Genomic DNA, 18,571 nt, shown 5'->3' with positions numbered 1-18,571 from the left:
CTTTCAAGATGGTTAAAATTTAGAAATTCTATATTGTTCAATATTTTGGTAGACAAAATGATAGTGACATTAAATTCTATATCATTATGTGCGTCTATAATGGATTTTCACTTGTTTGGTATACGGGACTTGAAATAAATGCTTTAATAGATGATGAGTTGTATGAATGATACGAATCAAGTTGATTTGTATGTTTAAATTATATTTACGGATCAAGTTTATTCGTATAAATATATGGATCAATCATAGGATAATTTTGGAATTAACAAAAAATGTTAGATGCATAAATAATAAAATTGGTGTACCTAACATCACCCAAAAGATAGAAGTGCGTGCATCATAACAATGTAGGCCCAAATTAATACTGAACAAAATATAGGTTGGTAAATGACCCCTAGGATGAAGAATGAAGAATAATTATATAAAAGTATTAATCGTAATCATCATATCATTAACGTCCATGTCATATTCTTCAAATATTGCAAGAATTTAACGCGAGAAGTGGAATATGAATAGTAGCCTCAATGTTGCAATATCAGGATTGTGAAACAAAATTCATTGTTAAAATACATATGGTGTAAGGGAGTTTAACTTGACTAAAAATCATACGTGTTATATATATGGTTATCATACTGCTCTAGGTTCTTCATAATTATGTAACCAAGGCTTTGAACTGTCAAAATGGACCGTGAAAATATTAAAATACCCGAGAAAAGGTGCACACTATACAGATGAGAGGAAGAGAATGCTTTGCAGCAAATACTCCCCACTCACGCTTTCGATTGATTTGTGCCGTCCTATGCAAGATTTTTACTACACGTAGAGGTAATGTGTATAAACTATTAAGTAAAAATGTGATGAAAATCTTGATTCGTATAGTTTCACGATTCTAATTTTTTAGTTTTTATAGTTTTGAAAGTGATTTTTTTTAATTTTTATAGTTTACATTTTAATTCTTTTAGTCCCTATAATTTAAAAATAATCTTTTTAGTCTTTATAGTTTGTATTTTAATTCTTTTTTAGTCCATATAATTTGAAAATAATTTTTTAGTTCCTATAATTTATATTTTAATTACCTTTTAGTCCTTATTTCAAAAAAATATATAAAAATAATTAGTTACAAATTAATTATAAATTATCAATTATTTTTATTATAAATTATCTTGCGATAAATTAATTACGAATTAGTTACTAATATTTTTGTAGTTAATTATAATTGATAATATTACTCAATTTTGATGGTAAGGACTAAAAATAAATTAAAATATAAAATATAGAGACTAAAAAAATCACTTTCAAATTATAGGGACTAAAAGAGAATTAAAATATAAATTATAAAGACTAAAAAATCATTTTCAAACTATAGGAACTAAAAGAGAATTAAAATGTAAATTATAAGGATTAAAATAACCACTTTAAAACTATAAGGACTAAAATGTAGTTATATGGATCAAAAGAGTAATTAAACCAAATTTAATAAAGAAAATAATAACTCATTGCCTTTTGAGAACAGTAGCGCTTATTTATTAAAACTTTTAGTGATACACATACTATTAATCATCATAACCATTAGAGGACACTGAACAACAGCATGTTAAGTGAGTATAAGTAAAGCATAGAATAAAGTAAACCCCGCCTCAACAACAACAAAACACATTGGAACATAAAAATTAACTTCACAGCACTGATCTTCTTGAAGTAGATATAGAACAAACAACAACTTGGGTGTGGTTACCGAGCCCAATTAATTAAGCTTTAGGCTTGCGAAGAAGAACAACTGAGTTGATCACATCATTTGTGGGGTGAAAGATGGTAAGAACCTCAAAATTCACCATGTCACGTTCCTCAACAATAGGGTACAAGAAAGCCCTAGCCCCTTTTGCACTTCTCACAAGCAAAGTCCCTCCCTCCTTCATATACTTCCTTATATGTCCCAAAATCTTCACTTTTGCTTCCCTACTCATTCCCACAAGCGCAGCCAGAAAGATGCAATCATATTGCCCTAATCTCTCCCTCACTTCCATCACATCCTGTGTCTCAAACTTCATCCTCTTCTCGAGGGCCGAGTCCGAAGCCACGATCTTTCGTGCCACCTCGTTCGCCTTTTCGTCGATGTCAAAGTTGTCAAAGTGTGTGGATTCCATGTGGTGAGTGGCCATGACGATGGAGGTGAGTGGCATTGGCCCTGACCCTACAAAGGCCACTTTCTTAGGGCTCAAAACCCCGTTTTCTTTGAGGATTTTGCTCTCCATGTTGGCTAGCTTGACATAGTTCCCGTAATAAGGGAATAGGGTTACATTTTTCATTGGCTCAGGTGTGAGGCTTATGAAGGTCGAGAATTCGAGCTCTAGGAGCCCCTCGGCGTGGCCACTTAGGTTAATGAGGCTATCACGCATGTCTTGCACCTCTTTGGGCAAGGCTTCGATGTCAATGGTTGAAGGGAGGGTGCAAAGCTTCACTAGGTGGGTGAAGTGACTATTGACTTGCTTGCATGGCCTTAGGGATTCAAGCTTGGAGATGCTTGCATGGAGTTGCATGATTTGAGATATGAGGAGCTCTGGTGGAATTTGTTGAGTTTCAATGTTGTTGATGCTTTGGAAAGCAGCCATTATTGGGTTGAAAATTGAAATGAATTGAAGTATAAGGTTGAGAGATGAACTTTAACTAGAGTAGAACACTAGGGTTTTGTATTTGCCTTGTGGAAAAAGTAGAGAAGGCATAAACTATTTATAGTTGCATGGGCATGGATCGAAAGGTCATTATTGTTATTGTTGGACATTGTCTAATGATGTTGGAATTCTGAAATCCATGTACTGGTCAACTACAAAGGGGTGTTTCATGCCTTCAAGATTGTAATCACCTGGATACATGATGGTGATAGATATATAGGTGTTATCTAATCATCATCTGAATATTGGAATTGCACAAAATATACATCACAAATAAGGTGGAAGAAATTAATAAGTCCGTTTATTTTATTACTATTATTATTATCCTAAAGGTACGTATTGAGAAATTAATATATTGAGCTTTTACTAGAAATTATACTAGCTATCAATACATTGGAAACTGTGCTGGGGAAAAATATATTTTAATATAAACTTTTCATTTTTGATTAACGGTGTGATGCTAATTATTATTTCCCTTAATAATATGAATAAATAATACATACAATATACTCAAATAGTGTAGTCATCCTTATGCCGTACGTTATTTAATTATAAATTATTATTATATATAATAAATTTATTAACTTTTATAATATCATTATTTCAAAAATTATATCAAGAATGATTTTGAGTAGATACCAATATATATCTTTTAGACTACATGCTTATTAAACATCCATTATTATTATTATTATATCAAACAAATAGTTAGACTCGTACCTTATGTTTAAGTAATAGGTTTGGTTCAAATCTTATAAAGTTTAAGTAACAAGTTTGGTGATCCATATGAAGACAATTAAAGTTATTTTTTTCGAATATTTAATTTAACAGAATTGCGTGTCTAAAGTTTAGTTTAATTCAATCTATTTCCAATCCTAATTAATCATAATACAGTGCGTGGTTGGTTACAAATATTACGAAAAAAATTGTGATAAAGCATTGATTAAAAAATTGTCTATTTGGGGTAGTGGACCTTCAGGCGTGTGGATGTTGCAAGTCTCTCACTATTAAATTTACTGAAATTAATTGATCATCAGAGATGGTATCTTAAGTTCTTTTCACACACCTTCTGTAGAATGAGAAGGTGGAAGCATATCTGTGTTCACACTAAGTCATTATATACGAGAAGGTGAATATTATATAGGCTTGAAGTCCTGCTGCGGCATGGCGCATGCAAGTCAGCAATTGAAGATCTTTGAAAAAACAATACTTTAATATATAAAAAACAAAGGAATAACATAAAATTAATCTTCTAAAAAAACATAAAATTAATAATCAGACAAGAGTATAAGATTGTTTTTTATCACATGCTATGCTATTTATCAATAAGTTTAGGGGTGTCTGCATCACCACGCGTGTAAGTATACTGAAACTAAATTCATCTATAGGTGAACTTAAGCAAAGTTCGAACAAATATTAACATGAGTCTTTTAAAGTTTTTTTATTCTTGGACACTCTTTGAATTTGGCGTATTTATATCTTTAGAGAGATAAGAAGGAAAAAAAAGATAAATAATTGATATAGTTAGTAATATGATGTGATAAGAAAAGAGAGATAAAAATATAAAAGGTATTAATAAAGGACAATGATACACATATCACTCCACATTTTTATATATTTTTATTTATTTATCTTTGAGTAAATTATATTCGCATCTTTCGTATTTTTTTTAAATTGCATTTGATACCCTTCGTTTTTTGCATCCTATGAATTTTTTTTTAATATGTTTAACTCACATTACATCGAGATTCTCCTTCATTAACATCATTCAATAATTTAACAGGAAGTAGGCATATGTTGGTCACATAATTTTTAATGAAAATTTGTGTCTTAAATATTCTTATCTTCTTCCTCTTAACTCCATAAAAAACATGATATCATTTTTAACTTGAAAATATTTTAACACTCTTCCTTCTTTTTCTTTTTTGTCTAATTGGACATGAACCCAACTTTTTGTTGGATATGACTTATTTTGTTGGTACGCATGTGTTAACACTTTTTTCTTCTTCTTTTTCTTCTTCTTCTTCTTCTTTGTCGTCGTTCATTTTTTTTGTGAGTGTTGGATCGTTCGGTTGCTACGTTTTTGTTGGATGTGTTTCTAGTAATAGTTGTTGATTGAAGATGATCATTTGCTTCAAATTTTAGTATTTTGCTCATGCATTTGTGTTTTTAACTCATTTTCTTTAAAATATTTATTTTTGGTGGTTAAGTGTTTAATATAATGTCTCAATCAAGAGCTACATCTTCTTCAAGTGCTAGCAACAATGGAATAAGAGTCAAATGACTGTTATTGGCTCAAGAAAGATTCATTCATAAGGTCAATTGTTAATTTATTATTGAGTATTTAACAAAATATTAAAGCAAATTTCGTTTGCTTACATATTTCAATTAATATTAGTTAACAATGTTAACAGAAAGGAATAAAAGTAATGTAAAAATAAGGAGAGTATTGAGTGTAATTTGAAAAAAAATACAAAAAATACGAGTATAATTTATTGTTTATCTTTCATTAAATATGTTAAATAATAAAATAGTATACCTTATATTACTTCACTGGGTGTTCGAGAGTTTATTTTACTATTTAGGGGTGATTGTCAACTTTTTTTTATTAATAAAATATTTATAATTTTTGGATATGTGTCCAAATATCAACAAGTTAGGAGTGTTTGGAAAAAACACTAATTTAAATACATTATTTCAATTCTAAATGGTTAATTAAAACTTATTAAAAATATAAAATAAGGATGAACAAATTAATTAATTAAAGCATACCTTCACCACACTGCACCATGAAATCCTACCTAACTTGATGCATCGTCATCCACAATACTTACCAATTTTCAGCACGCACCATCCATGATTTTACATTGCGGTCGGTTGCAGTAAGAAAAAGAAAAAAACTTTTACGTTACGAGTAATATAGGAAAATGTAGCCGATGATACGTCTGGTTAATTACGGTGAGTTAAAAAAAAACTTTATATTGCAGCCACAATTGAAGTTATGGATTACAATTTAAAAACCAAAAGTTCCTGTATCATTTTAATTTTTTTTAAGAAATGTCGGTATAATTTACTCTAAATAATAATATAAAAAAATTATATATTAACAATGCATTAAGAATATTAAACTCTATTTTTAGCATTCTGTGAAAAAAAAAAGTCTATTTTTGACATTAATATTTAATTCAATTCTTATATATATCTTAGTCTATAGATATTAAAATGATGTATATTTTATCTTGGCTACTCTTCAAGGCCGGTGTTGGGCCTATGCCAAACGGATGACGACCAAAGACCCAAAATAATTGTATACAATTTTAAAATAATCAATTAATTTTGAAATTTATTTCTTGACTTCTTAATGGGAATGATTTGTGGAAGTTTTCAAAACTTAATTCTTTTAAACTCAATTTTTTAGTATTTTTAATTTTTAATTTTGCTAATCATTCAATTGCAGTGAGTCACAAATTATTTTTTAATTTTCTTTAGAGTAAAAGTTTGATGACTGTTCATTGCTATTATAAGAATCCATTGATTATCCTGTTGTATTTCTATATTTTAAAGGGAAAAAAGAGTATCAAAATAAGATAGTAGAAAATATAATTTATGCTGAAAAAAAGTACTAAGTATCCCTTCTACGTCCTAATGTTGATGTTATGATATATATTAATGATTTTTCATGGCAAAATGTTTGAAAGAAACTATACGTTTTATGATCGTTTATATATTTAATTTGCTTTCCAATTTATAACTAACACTTTTAAGAATATAAAATATATTTTATTGATGATAGACAATAGAAGAAGAGTAAATTAGATGAAAATATGATACATCTTTTATAAAATATGTTAAAACTGTGTCAAATAAATATCTCATTCTTTTATATTGAAGTAAAAAAATATCTCATTTATAAGTCATTATGTAACTAATAATAGTATAATCATTCAAATATATATTATTAAAAAAATATACAACTTAGATGGTTTTCCGATCAAAACTAACAATTTATCATAACCAGAACCAAACCAATCGGATGATTTGATTTGATTCCGATGGTGTTTTAGATTTAATAATAATAAAAAATCAGATTGTTAAATAAAAGACTATACTCATGAATAGGAAACTATAATATCATAAAGTTTTTTCCTTTAAAAAAATTACAATAGTAGCTATCTAATAGTAGTAGCCAAAATACTAGCACTAGCAACAACTATAATATATTTTCCAATATCAGTAAGTTTTCCAAAAAAAACACTTACAACCTTCAATTATCTAACAAGTAACAACTAACAAAACGAAATAAAAATTGTATTGCATTATAAATTATAAAATAAAAATATGATTTGTAATATGACAACAAAACTAAAATAAAAAGCAAAATATTGTGTACTGTTCGGATCAATTGGTTTGGTTTCTTTATATGGGTTTCAAATTCTCCAATCCAAAAACCCAACCAAACTATTTGAGTTTTAGAAAATTAAATCCAAACCAAATTAATAAACTGAATCAAATTGATTGCTGAATTTGATTTGGTTTAGATTCATTGAGTTTGTAGATTAGACCAAACTTATGATCATCCCTAATATATATGTACCTTTAGATCGTTAAAAAAAATTATCTTTAAGGAAATACATTTTTTTATAAATAAGTATAAGTTATCATAATTTTAAAAATACATAAGAAATAAAAAAGTAAACATATAACTAATTTATAAATAAGAATATATATTAATGCATAAGTTCAATTTGAATTAATTTTTAAAATTAATATGAAATTTGATCAAATCTATAAAAAATGAGATTAATAATCATATATATGATAATATACATAGTTGTACATTGACTTTTAAGATAATTATAATAAAACTTAATAAGTTTATCATATATACATGTGATGCTTTGTGATTGAATATAATAATGTATAAAACTATTTTACATTGTTGATGCATAGTCTATTTCTTATCATAAAAAATTACTTTTTGATTTTCAATTTTTTGAATTGATTTTTTTTTTCATTGAATTGGATCAATTTATAGACATCCCTAAATATATATTTTCATTTTAAAATATTTGTATATAAGATGTTATTTATGACTTCAGCTCATACCCATAAATTTATTAGGATCGAACATGAAACTCTTGTTCTTTTGAAGCTACTTTTAGGGTTAGTAAATTAATTAATTAGTAGTACAATGTTATCTAGATTATGTTAATTTGATTTTTTTCATTATTTAATTCTCTTATAAATTATGTAAAATACATAATTAAAAAATGTATTAAAACTGATCGGTCAAATTTCTATATTAAGATTAATTATCAATTAAATCTGTTGCTCGTTGATATAAATAACATGATTAAAAAAATGCATATAGAAGGAATTAAAAAGTAAAGTACAGTGTGACTGAAATGGATCATGGTTAAATAGGTTGTTCACTGATAAGCAAACTGGCATAGCAAAATAATATTAGAGACCCTTTATTAAGACCTTACTCCATGTCCATGGCTATATACACAGGAAGTAATTCACATCATCATTGTGGATACATATCCTTGGGATTCATCTGTGCCTACTGTTATATAAAAGCCATAAACAATTAGAAGAACAGCTACATAAGAAGGGGGAAATCACAATGCAAATGCTGGATGAAAAACCCCAATGAACAGTACTCGAGCAAAATAAATGAAAGAATTCAAAAAGACAAAAAGATAAATAGCACATTGTCATCATAACTAAGTGGTGTTCATCCCCTCAGAGAAACAGCACGTTAATGTCATAATTAACCCAAGTGGTGTTCATTCTCCTGCCATTTTATTTGATTCAGCCGCTGAGCACTGGCAATATAAAAACCAAACCATATGCTTCTTTTATTCTCCTCAAAACCACACACAGAAAAACTAACAAGAAATTATTATATGAAAAGAGATGACCGTTAATATTGCGCATCCATGATCCTGGTCAATTCTCACCTAAGATGCAGTAAAATTTTCTAATGTATAAAAAAATTAATAAAACTTGACTACATATCATGTGAAAATTGACTGAAACATAAATACGTGGTGATTTCAAACCACACAATAATTTCTGTTTATATAATATTTTGTGGAACAACGTAACTAGCTAGCTAGCTAGAAGTTCTTCAAGAAAACTGGCCTCTCTATAAGGCTTAGAGAGGAAGAGCCACAAGATGGTGAAGAGAAACGTTTGTCAGCAGCAAAATCATTCTCTTCCTCCTTAATGGTGTCCAGCATTTTCTTCACCCGGCACCGGGTAACCGACACATATCTTGGTGGAGCAACCTCCATGGTGAGCCTTGCACTTCTCAACTTGGACATTTCACCCTGAAATATTATAGTGAAATGAAGTAATAAACAAGAGAAGAAATTAACAAGGAACTATGGTGTAGTGTTTGATTTGTGATAAGAGAAAAGAAAGAGTTAGGTAAAGGTGGTGGTGAAAATGAAGAGATGAGGTCCATTTATAAGGTTGAGTAATTGGTGTGGCGCATCGTTTGGATTGAGATTATTTGGCACTGTTTCAAAGGTCGGTCACAATGTGGGGCAATTCCTATTGGGTAGATTCGGTAGAATCAATTGCATTGCAGCCCTTTCATTTTCATTCCTATGCTATACTGTACGTACGTAATGCAAAGCCAGAGGGCACATGCTGTACGTAGGTATGGCAGTAGCTTTTGTGACAAGAATGCCCCATCTTCTGGGGTAGCCCAAAATTTCTACACTGCACAGACTTCTAAGGTCTTGTATGTGACATTGATTTATAAACAACATAGAAATTGGATTCTTAATTTAAAGATCTTTGCATATAGTGTTCTGAATTTTTTCTCTTCCCTAATAATCCATATTATGTTAACTACATATATACGGCACTAACAGCTTCTTCATTCACTGCAGGAAAAAATACATGAGTTGGGTTTGAGAGACTTATACCATAGTTAGGACAGATATGACACCAAGATCAGGACAAACTTCCAATGGTTAGAAGTATTTACAAATTATTGATCAATCAAATCTTCAAATTGAAGTTATGTCCTTAATTAAGATAATAAGAATGATTTTTTTTTTATCAACAAATGTTTATTTTAAGTTTTTTTTAACAGGATGATTTAAACTTGTGATTTTTTTCTTTTTTTTTTCTTCTTAACTATCCAACTAATTTTATATTTTCTAATAAGAATGATGTCTTACCAATTAATCCAAGTAACTTAAAGCATATGTATTTGATGTGTTCATCTAATCATATTGGGATAATCCTAACATACCTATCTTAATTTTAAAATGACCCAAATCAATGTCACCTATATACAATTCCATAAGTGTGACCGCTCACGTGGGAATTTCAAACAATGTCTTTATAAAGGGACCCCATCCTATCCTCTCTTCCCTCGATTCAATTAACTAACTTAATTGATTAAGCGGTACGTAAGACATAAATTGTAAGTTTCCATGCATGTTTAATCCCCAGTAATTTGCTTGTAAAACCTACTATATATGAGTCTCCTCTTGTACTCAAAATTAAAATGTATCAAAGTCTCCATCTATTATATATTCTCTTAGTACAATTTTTAACTTCTAAAAAAAATGTACTCAAATTTATATATATAGTCTCGAATGTTCTTTGGTGTATACATATTACTATGTTTGGTAAATAAAATTTGAACAGTTTTATTATTAGTATTGGTAAATCCGTAAATAATATGTATTTTAATAATACACACTCTCGCCTTTGAACTTAAAAAAAGTTATGATACATATTAAGCTTAAGCCCTCACCTTAACAATAATTCCTTGATCGAGCCTCAAATATTAGAAAAAAAAATAATTTAAGCTAATTATATAAGAAAATTAGTGAATCACATTTAATTGTATTAATTTTAATCAAAAATTAATTTTTTCTCTAAATTATTTTTTATTAAAATTTGATATATAAATAAAAAAGAAATCATTAAAACTAATTAAAACATCAATAGAATATTTTAGAAATAATAACATTAAATAAAATAAATTGAATACATTTTTTTTTTACATTTAAGACTAAGAAAAGAATGTTTTTTCCTTCTTCTAATATTTGAGACTCAGATCATTAAACTGAAACATTATTAACAATGCATGTACATGTTTGACACTCTTGTAGCCTGTGGAAAATTTTAGCTTGTACAGTACTTGCTAATTAATTGAAAGGAACCTGCTGCATATTTGAGTAGGACTCGAGGCCCAAATATGGAATTTCCATGGTGCAAGACTTGTGATATGCTATTTGTGAAACGGCATATTCACATGCTTCACCAATAGGCTCTCTTGGCCTCTGCTGCTAGGTACGGTAGCAGTGTGATTGGTGGTGGAAGAGGGTTAGTATTAATAGCATTTTTTGTCCTAAAGCTCTGCACATTGATCACAAAAAGTGGGTGTCTGCAACATTATATTGATTTTTGGCATGGGTGGAGGGACCATGGAGAGTGTGGTTTGAAACCTTAACCGCATCAACACGGCGTTGGTGGTGAATTGAAGTGAAAGATTGTTTGTTTCCATCAGAATGAAAGCAAAGTTTCACATGGGGAGTGTGTAGCTCATCTTTATCACTATCCAAATCTCATCCAAGAATGAGTGTGATTAAATTGTGATCAGAATCAGGTTGCCAGATCGAGCTACTTAATTTTTTGTTATCCACGAATGCTAATTATTAGTTTATTAGTTTTTTTTTTTATCAAGTTACGCAATGAGAATTTGCATGTGCAGAAGCATTAGTTCTTCCGTGTTCTTGAAGTGTACTAATTAATCAGCATGCATGCAGATTCAATTAACAGGGGAATTTAACTGAGATATGCACGGTGTACATGTTCCAAAATCACTTGGGTTTTGTTGGATATATTTATAATGTATTGACTGTTGAGTATTGATGAGATATTTAGGACGTTATCTCATGCAAGAAATATTGTTCTAATTAAGTAAGGTTATGAACCACGCTTGGTCTACAAAAAAAATGGTTCACAAAGAGCACTTGAACAAGAAAGAAAACTTTTGAACCGAGCCTAGTACAGATGGAGAGTATTTGAAAGGAGTTTAATGTTAGCATATATATATATATATATATATATATATATATATATATATATATATATATATATATATATGTGTGTGTGTCTTTCATTTCACTACTATCCTATTCTTTTTTCTTAGAGCTGGAAAAAGCCTGCAGTATCAAGCCCTTATTACTTTAAAACCATAAAAAAATTATTTAGTATTAGCATTTATTTAATTTTACTATTAGCTATAGTTTAGCAGTTTAGTATAATGATAACTAAGGTGTATTTTTCCTTGGTAAATTAATGGGGTTCAAACCTAATATTAAACTGCCAGTAGGGCAATATGGTCCACATAAGACCTCAAGACAAATAGTTATGCAAAGGCCAAGAGTCCGTGGTTTGTCAGCTTTTTGCAACAGGCTCAGTGGCCTTAGCAGTAACAACCACAACCTAAGGAGCAACAACTGACTCCTTTGGTGCATCAACAAGCTCTACATACAACATCATTTATATCTCTAATTAGGACATCAGTGACATCAGGTGCTCTGTGATGTGAACTCTAGCCAACTATATCAGACTATGACCATCAATTATTATATGTGACAGACTTAAAAGTTCAACCATATGTAATTAGGTTCAATAAAAGTTTAACAAAATCTTTTTTATTACAAGCACTATGTAATTCAGGCAAAAACTACAAATTGTCTAAATATATGGATTTTTGTGAAAAAAAAATTCACATGCTTAGTCAATAGATCATGATATTGTCCTAAACGAAACATTTAGGTTATTATTAATTAACTATGGATTTAGTAATTGTCCTAAATGTTGACTTAAACTAAATAATTATCTCAATAAAAACTAAAAAAAAAAACCATGTGTTTCAATTCTGTATCAAACACATATTTCCGTTACATTGAAATCGTGAAAAAAAATCGAGTTAGAGTTCACTTGGGATGAAAAACTGAAGAAGACATACAAATGGGGAAGCTTTTGATATAGCGGCTACTCAACAATGACGAGGATGACGATGTGCGATGTGGTTGACGAAGGAAGATAGGGTGAGAGGGATTTTTTTTAAGGGGGTAGCGGGAGGGTTGAATTAATTTGTCATTTCAATTTCTTATAATAAGAAGGGTGAACTTAGAATAATAGAGGTGTGGGAATAACAATGCCCAACAAAAGTCATTCATCAATATGACAATAGTGGACCCTGCCGCTTTTAGGCCATGTTTCTATTTTTCTTTTTATTAAAATTGAAACAGATTTGATCAAGTTTCACGAGTCCATAAGTAGTTGATGGTTTTAAAGTTTAATTAAATTGGTTTTGATGGAACTAATTTTTAAATTATTAAGTACAGCTAAATTTTATGTTTAAATTAATTTAATTAGTCCCACATTCATATTAAAATAATTATTTTTCATTAAAAAGTACGGAAATTAATTTTGTAACTTTAAAATATACAGAAACTAAAAAAATGAAAACAAAATGTTACAGAATATAGACATTCGTCCGTTTGTCTATTTTCTCTGAACGGAATAGAAATGAAGATTTTCGTAGAGCATGTACATAACGATATTTCAGCTACTCCACATATTCATTAACTAATATCTCGGATAAATTTCTTAATAAGTACTTATATATTAGTCATGTTAGAAGTCAATCATTAGAGAACCAACTATGGTTAAAAAGTAGTTGATAGTTGATTATGGTTGTTAGTAGTTAGTTAGACTTGTAACTAACTTCCTCTATGTATAAAAGCTTCTACTAACAATTAAACTACACAGAACTAATAATTCATTGAATCAAAGTTGTTTTTTTATCACAAATTCCTTATCTTCTTCCTCACAAAACTCTTTTTTGCTTATACTCAATTTCTTCATGCTTCTATTCGATTTTATGATGGTATATTGAAGAGCTCTGTCGTGCCATTCTCTTTCTTTGATAGTTTATCCCTCACATAATTATTTATTAGTTATTTTGATCTTTTTCTATCGTTTTGTTCTATTGTTCTTGTTTTTCTCACAAGATGAGTGAAGAGTTGAATCAATCCCTCAACATACACAGTCCTTACTACCTACATCCAAGTGAAAGTCTAGTCACAACATTGGTTTCGCCTTAATTGGATCCCCAAATTATAATTCTTAGAGAAGATCGATGTTCACTACTTTGAATGCGAAATAAAGGTTGAGTTCGTTGATGGCTCAATCTACAAACTAGTTGCTACTCATGCTCTATATCCAACATGGAAAAGATGTAACAACATGATGGTGTCTTGGTTTGTACATTCAGTATCAACATCGATTCGACAAGAGTATTCTTTGGATGGATAATACTATGGATATATAGAAGGATCTAAAGGTAAGGTACTCACGAGGTGATCTTTTGAGAATTTCTTATTTACAACAAGAACTTGCTTCAATTAAGCAAGGTGACACTAGTATTATTGATTATTTCACTAAATTAAGGGTTATTTTGGATGAGCTTGAGAATTATAGGCCAAAACCTATTTGCACTTGTGCTACAAAATACTCTTGTGATGCTTTAAAAACTGTGAAACAAACAAGACTTAGGATTAGATTATGCAATTTTTATGCGGTTTAAATGATCAATACAGTCATATGAAATCAAACATTTTGATGATTGATCCACTTCCTGTTATAAACAAGGTGTTTTCATTTATTGTCTAGCAGGAGAGACAATCTAATAATGCTAATGCTCTAGGTAATTTGAGTGTAGTTAATGTTGTTTCCCGATCAAGTAATTCATGTACTTATTGTGGCAAAGATTATCATACAAAGGATAATTATTTTAAAAAGAATGGTTATCCTCCTAATTTCTTTTCTAATTGAGGAGGAAAAAGAGGTAGAGGTTCTGGTAGAGGAAGGTTTGGGGATAAAAGTAATAACAATGATAAAGTATGCACACATTGTAGAATTAATGAACACACAATTGATGAATGTTATATGAAACATGGATATCCATTGGACACAAGTTGTACAAAATTCAAAATAGTTCAATCAATAATGCTATAAGAGAGGAGTCTAATGCCAATAACAATCAAGAGACAGAATCAGAATATCAAGTCACTCCCACAACAATACCAAACTTTGATGTCACTACTTCAGCAACGATCTAATAGTGGAGGATCCACTTGAGGTGCTTCACACATTAACCTAGTTAATATTGTAACTAAGCCTCACATAGATATGATATTAATGACAAGTCTAGTTATGATCTATTAATTTTTAAACCTTGATAACTTTATCGAGAGAATCTAATTGTAAATGTTTAAAACTTTAATTATTTTTAATACTTTTATTCTTATTTTATATATTTTTTTGTTGTGTTTCTGTTATTATGAATGGAATAATTAAATAATAAGTATTGTTTAATTTTTAATTAAGTTCGAAAAATAAAAAGGGACGCAAATTCCAACCAAGGCCATTGAGTTCAACCAATTGCTCTTGTTCCGTTCAGAGGCTTCGCTGCCACTTTGTTCTTCGGAATCTGAAACACCACTTCTTTGAGTTCTTTCTGTTGCTGCTGTTGTTGTTTATTATTATTATTATTACTATCATTTCCGTGACTGTGGCTCCTCAGAGCCAAATTCCGAACGCGAAGCTTCCACCGTCGAGTTGCTCTTCTTTTCTTCCCTCCCAACGGACTTTGGTGTCCACACGCAGTACGCCCCATGCTCCGAACAACGCTTAAAACGCTCGAAACGACGCCGTTTGAGGGAACACAACGCCGAAGATTGTTGAGATTCACACAAAATTTCATACAAATAAGCTTGTTGTTTTTTTACCCTATACGGTATAGGATAAATAGAAAAACATAAAATAAATATTTGAATTACATACAATTTTTTATAATGTGCATTATTTTGATTATAAATTGACAACACAAGCATGCTAATATAAAATTTACTAAAAATATATTTTTAATATTAATTATTTTAATATAATTTACATTATTATTATATTTTATGAAAATTTAAATTAAAATACAGGGCACATACAAGTTAAGTAGTTGATAATATAACTTAAAAAAAAAGTTATTCATGATTTTATAAGTAATAAAAAATTTAATTTTTATTCTATCATTATCTGATTAATTTGTGTAGTCCCATGAAAAAAAAAGATGTCATGTATCATAAATTTGAACAAATGAAGCATATCCTAAGCTTAAAAAAATGTTGAGATTTCGTGATGTCATTCTATTAAAGGCTTAACAGTATCCGAATAAAATGACTTATTAATTAAAATAATGATTACTATATTATAAAAATTAATTGAAATATTCGAATTGTTAGGATTAATTTGTCTAATTTAACGTTAAATATTGCATATTGTTTACTTGAAGTTTTAAAAAATAAATTAAATTTTAGACTGATACAGTTTCCCAGAATTTTAACTTGTTTTTATTTTATTTTATGAAAATGAAAAATATATTTTAAATAAAATTGATAAACAATTTAATTTGCAATTGAATTTGGTAAAAACTGGACGAGTAACTCATTCAAAAGCAAAGTGTAGAAAGCAAATATCACAGCTTTTGTATAAACGTTTCTTTTAATAAAAAAATAAAAGTACAGTGGATCGGAAACAAGACGACATCTACGGTGCACCACGTTGATCGGTGGTTTATGGTACCCCACAAATAATAGTCATTAGATTGATCTTATTTTTACAATATATATTTATTTTAGGGGAAACCGTGAAAGCCTTTGAAAAATAATCTTCGGGATTGAGAGTAAAGTGCATGTAGAGAAAGTACTGGCACGTACCTTATCGTCCCCCTACCACATCTGTTCAAAGACAGCTACACTTACATCTAATTAATTAAGTAAATTATTTATAATTTTAAAAATATTTATCGGACTTAAAATATTTAAAAATTGGCAAAGATTTATTTTATGACGGGTTTTTGTTTCAGTGAAAATTATATTTTCTTAATATATAAAAGGAGAATTAATTTTTTTATTTTTATTCTTTAGTTCCACAAGAGTGATCCTCTTTATTCTTATATATTTTCAGGTGTAATAGAAAATCAAAATTAAGTATTTATTTTTTAGAAAATATTTGTGTTGATGTTTTTCTAATTTTTTATATTATTTTCATGCCTTTTAAATTTCTGAAATTTTTATTTTTGTACCAATTTAATTTTATTTAATAGTGTCATTTTAAAGAGAAAATTTAAAACATCAAGTCATCAACTTGTGTCTCAACACCTAAGGATTAAGAAGATGTTACATGTAATTAATTCTTTATTTAATAAATATTTTTGCTATCACTAATAAATTATTTCGACTAAATCATAAACTAATTATAGAATACTTATATTCAGGATTGCATTATTATTAGTAAGCATAAAATTTGGATTTAACAATGTCATATTAGAGAAAATTTTTAAAAAATCGTCAGTGTGTCTCAAAACTTCATGGTTAAGAAGAGATATCATATCCAATTAATGATTTATGTAATAATTTTAACTATCGGTTTACTTTTGGTAAAATGAAGTTTTTATCATCATAAATTTGCTTTTATTTAAATGGATATCATTATTATTTGAATAGCTATGCAATATTTTTTTTGGCTGACTTTTGTTAATGTCATTTCATGGCTTTTATTTCAATATTTCACCAACTTATATTATTTTGAGATAAATATTAAATCCTGCAAAATTATTAAAGTTCCAGCTTTTTTTCTAATGCAAATATATAACATAATTTAGTAAAAATTAAAACACCAACATCAGTTGAAATAAGTGGTAAGATTTATATTTGTTAATAAAATAATTCCATATTTAAATTCTGATATTAGATATGAAATAAATCATGAGAAAAATATTTATCTTTAAAATGTACCTAGGGTTCTCAACAAAAGTTAATCAAGATTTATGGGATATAATAATAATAATAGAGCCAGACCCAATGACAAACACTTAGAGCGAAACAAGAAAAATAGCAGTGGCATCAAATAAAAGTAAAGAATTGAAAAAGGAAAAAAAAATCAAAACAATAATACAATTAGACAATTTGAGATGCAACGTAAAACAAATGAATAAGATGGTGAGTAAAGTAAAACAACATCAATTGATGCCAATTCTTGGTGGTTGTGGTGCAGGTCCGTAATGTCTCCTCTGAGTAACTGTTGTGGTGGAGACAAACTCTGCATCTTTGCTGCAGCAAAAATGGACAAGGGGTTTTGGAAGCACTATCAAAATGGCCTTCTCTGTTTCAACATTCTTTTCTTTTATCATCTTTTTTGGATTTTTTTATATATAATTTTGTATTGTTTTTTTTAAAAAATCATATTGAGTTGCAAATTGAAAAGCAATTTTTTTTTTACTGCTGAATAAACAAACTTTTTTTTATATAGATGCTGAATGTTTCTAACAGCATTACGCATGAGAAAGTTGCGTTAAATCTTACCATTGGTGCTGCTATTGTTGCAACTAGGTGTGGTGTTACTTCAAGACATCAAGTAATTTGTAGATATATTCAAGTCACCTTGTTAATTTTCAAAGACAGGTCTCCTTTTCTCAGTTTTGTTAAAAATATCAAGTTGAAATTTTTTTTATTATCACTTTAAATAAAAAAAATATTTTTTTAAAAAAAATCGAAATAGATGTTTGTCAATAATTTCACCCATTGGCTCTCAAAATGCTGTAAAATAGTTTATTTTTATGAAGAAAGCTTTTTTAAATTTAAATTAATTAGTTTTTCAAACATTTAATTTTATTTTTAAACAACTAAAATGAGAGAAAACAGCTGAAATTGAAAAAAAAATTCCTAACAGCTCAGGTTGAAACTTTTAATTCATTTGATTTTTTAAAGTCAATTTTAAATTGTTTTTAAATA

General features: G+C 28.8%; 1 protein-coding gene across 1 annotated transcript; it reads right to left on the bottom strand.

Moving 5' to 3' along the window:
• Positions 1-1,501: 1,501 nt before the first annotated feature.
• LOC100775553 (nicotianamine synthase) lies at positions 1,502-2,696 on the bottom strand. Its single transcript, XM_003532906.4, has one exon. The coding sequence runs from the start codon at positions 2,607-2,609 to the stop codon at positions 1,749-1,751; it is 861 nt and encodes a 286-aa protein (XP_003532954.1). The 5' UTR covers positions 2,610-2,696; the 3' UTR covers positions 1,502-1,748.
• Positions 2,697-18,571: the final 15,875 nt, after the last annotated feature.

Source organism: Glycine max, chromosome 8 (assembly GCF_000004515.6).
Source record: "Glycine max cultivar Williams 82 chromosome 8, Glycine_max_v4.0, whole genome shotgun sequence".
Lineage (NCBI taxonomy): Eukaryota > Viridiplantae > Streptophyta > Magnoliopsida > Fabales > Fabaceae > Glycine > Glycine max.
This window is presented reverse-complemented; position numbering and strand designations above follow the sequence as displayed.

What these genes read in the sequence shown, in the direction of transcription:
- LOC100775553 (XM_003532906.4), bottom strand. Translation starts at nt 2,609, where the DNA reads ATGGCTGCTTTCCAAAGCATCAACAACATTGAAACTCAACAAATTCCA.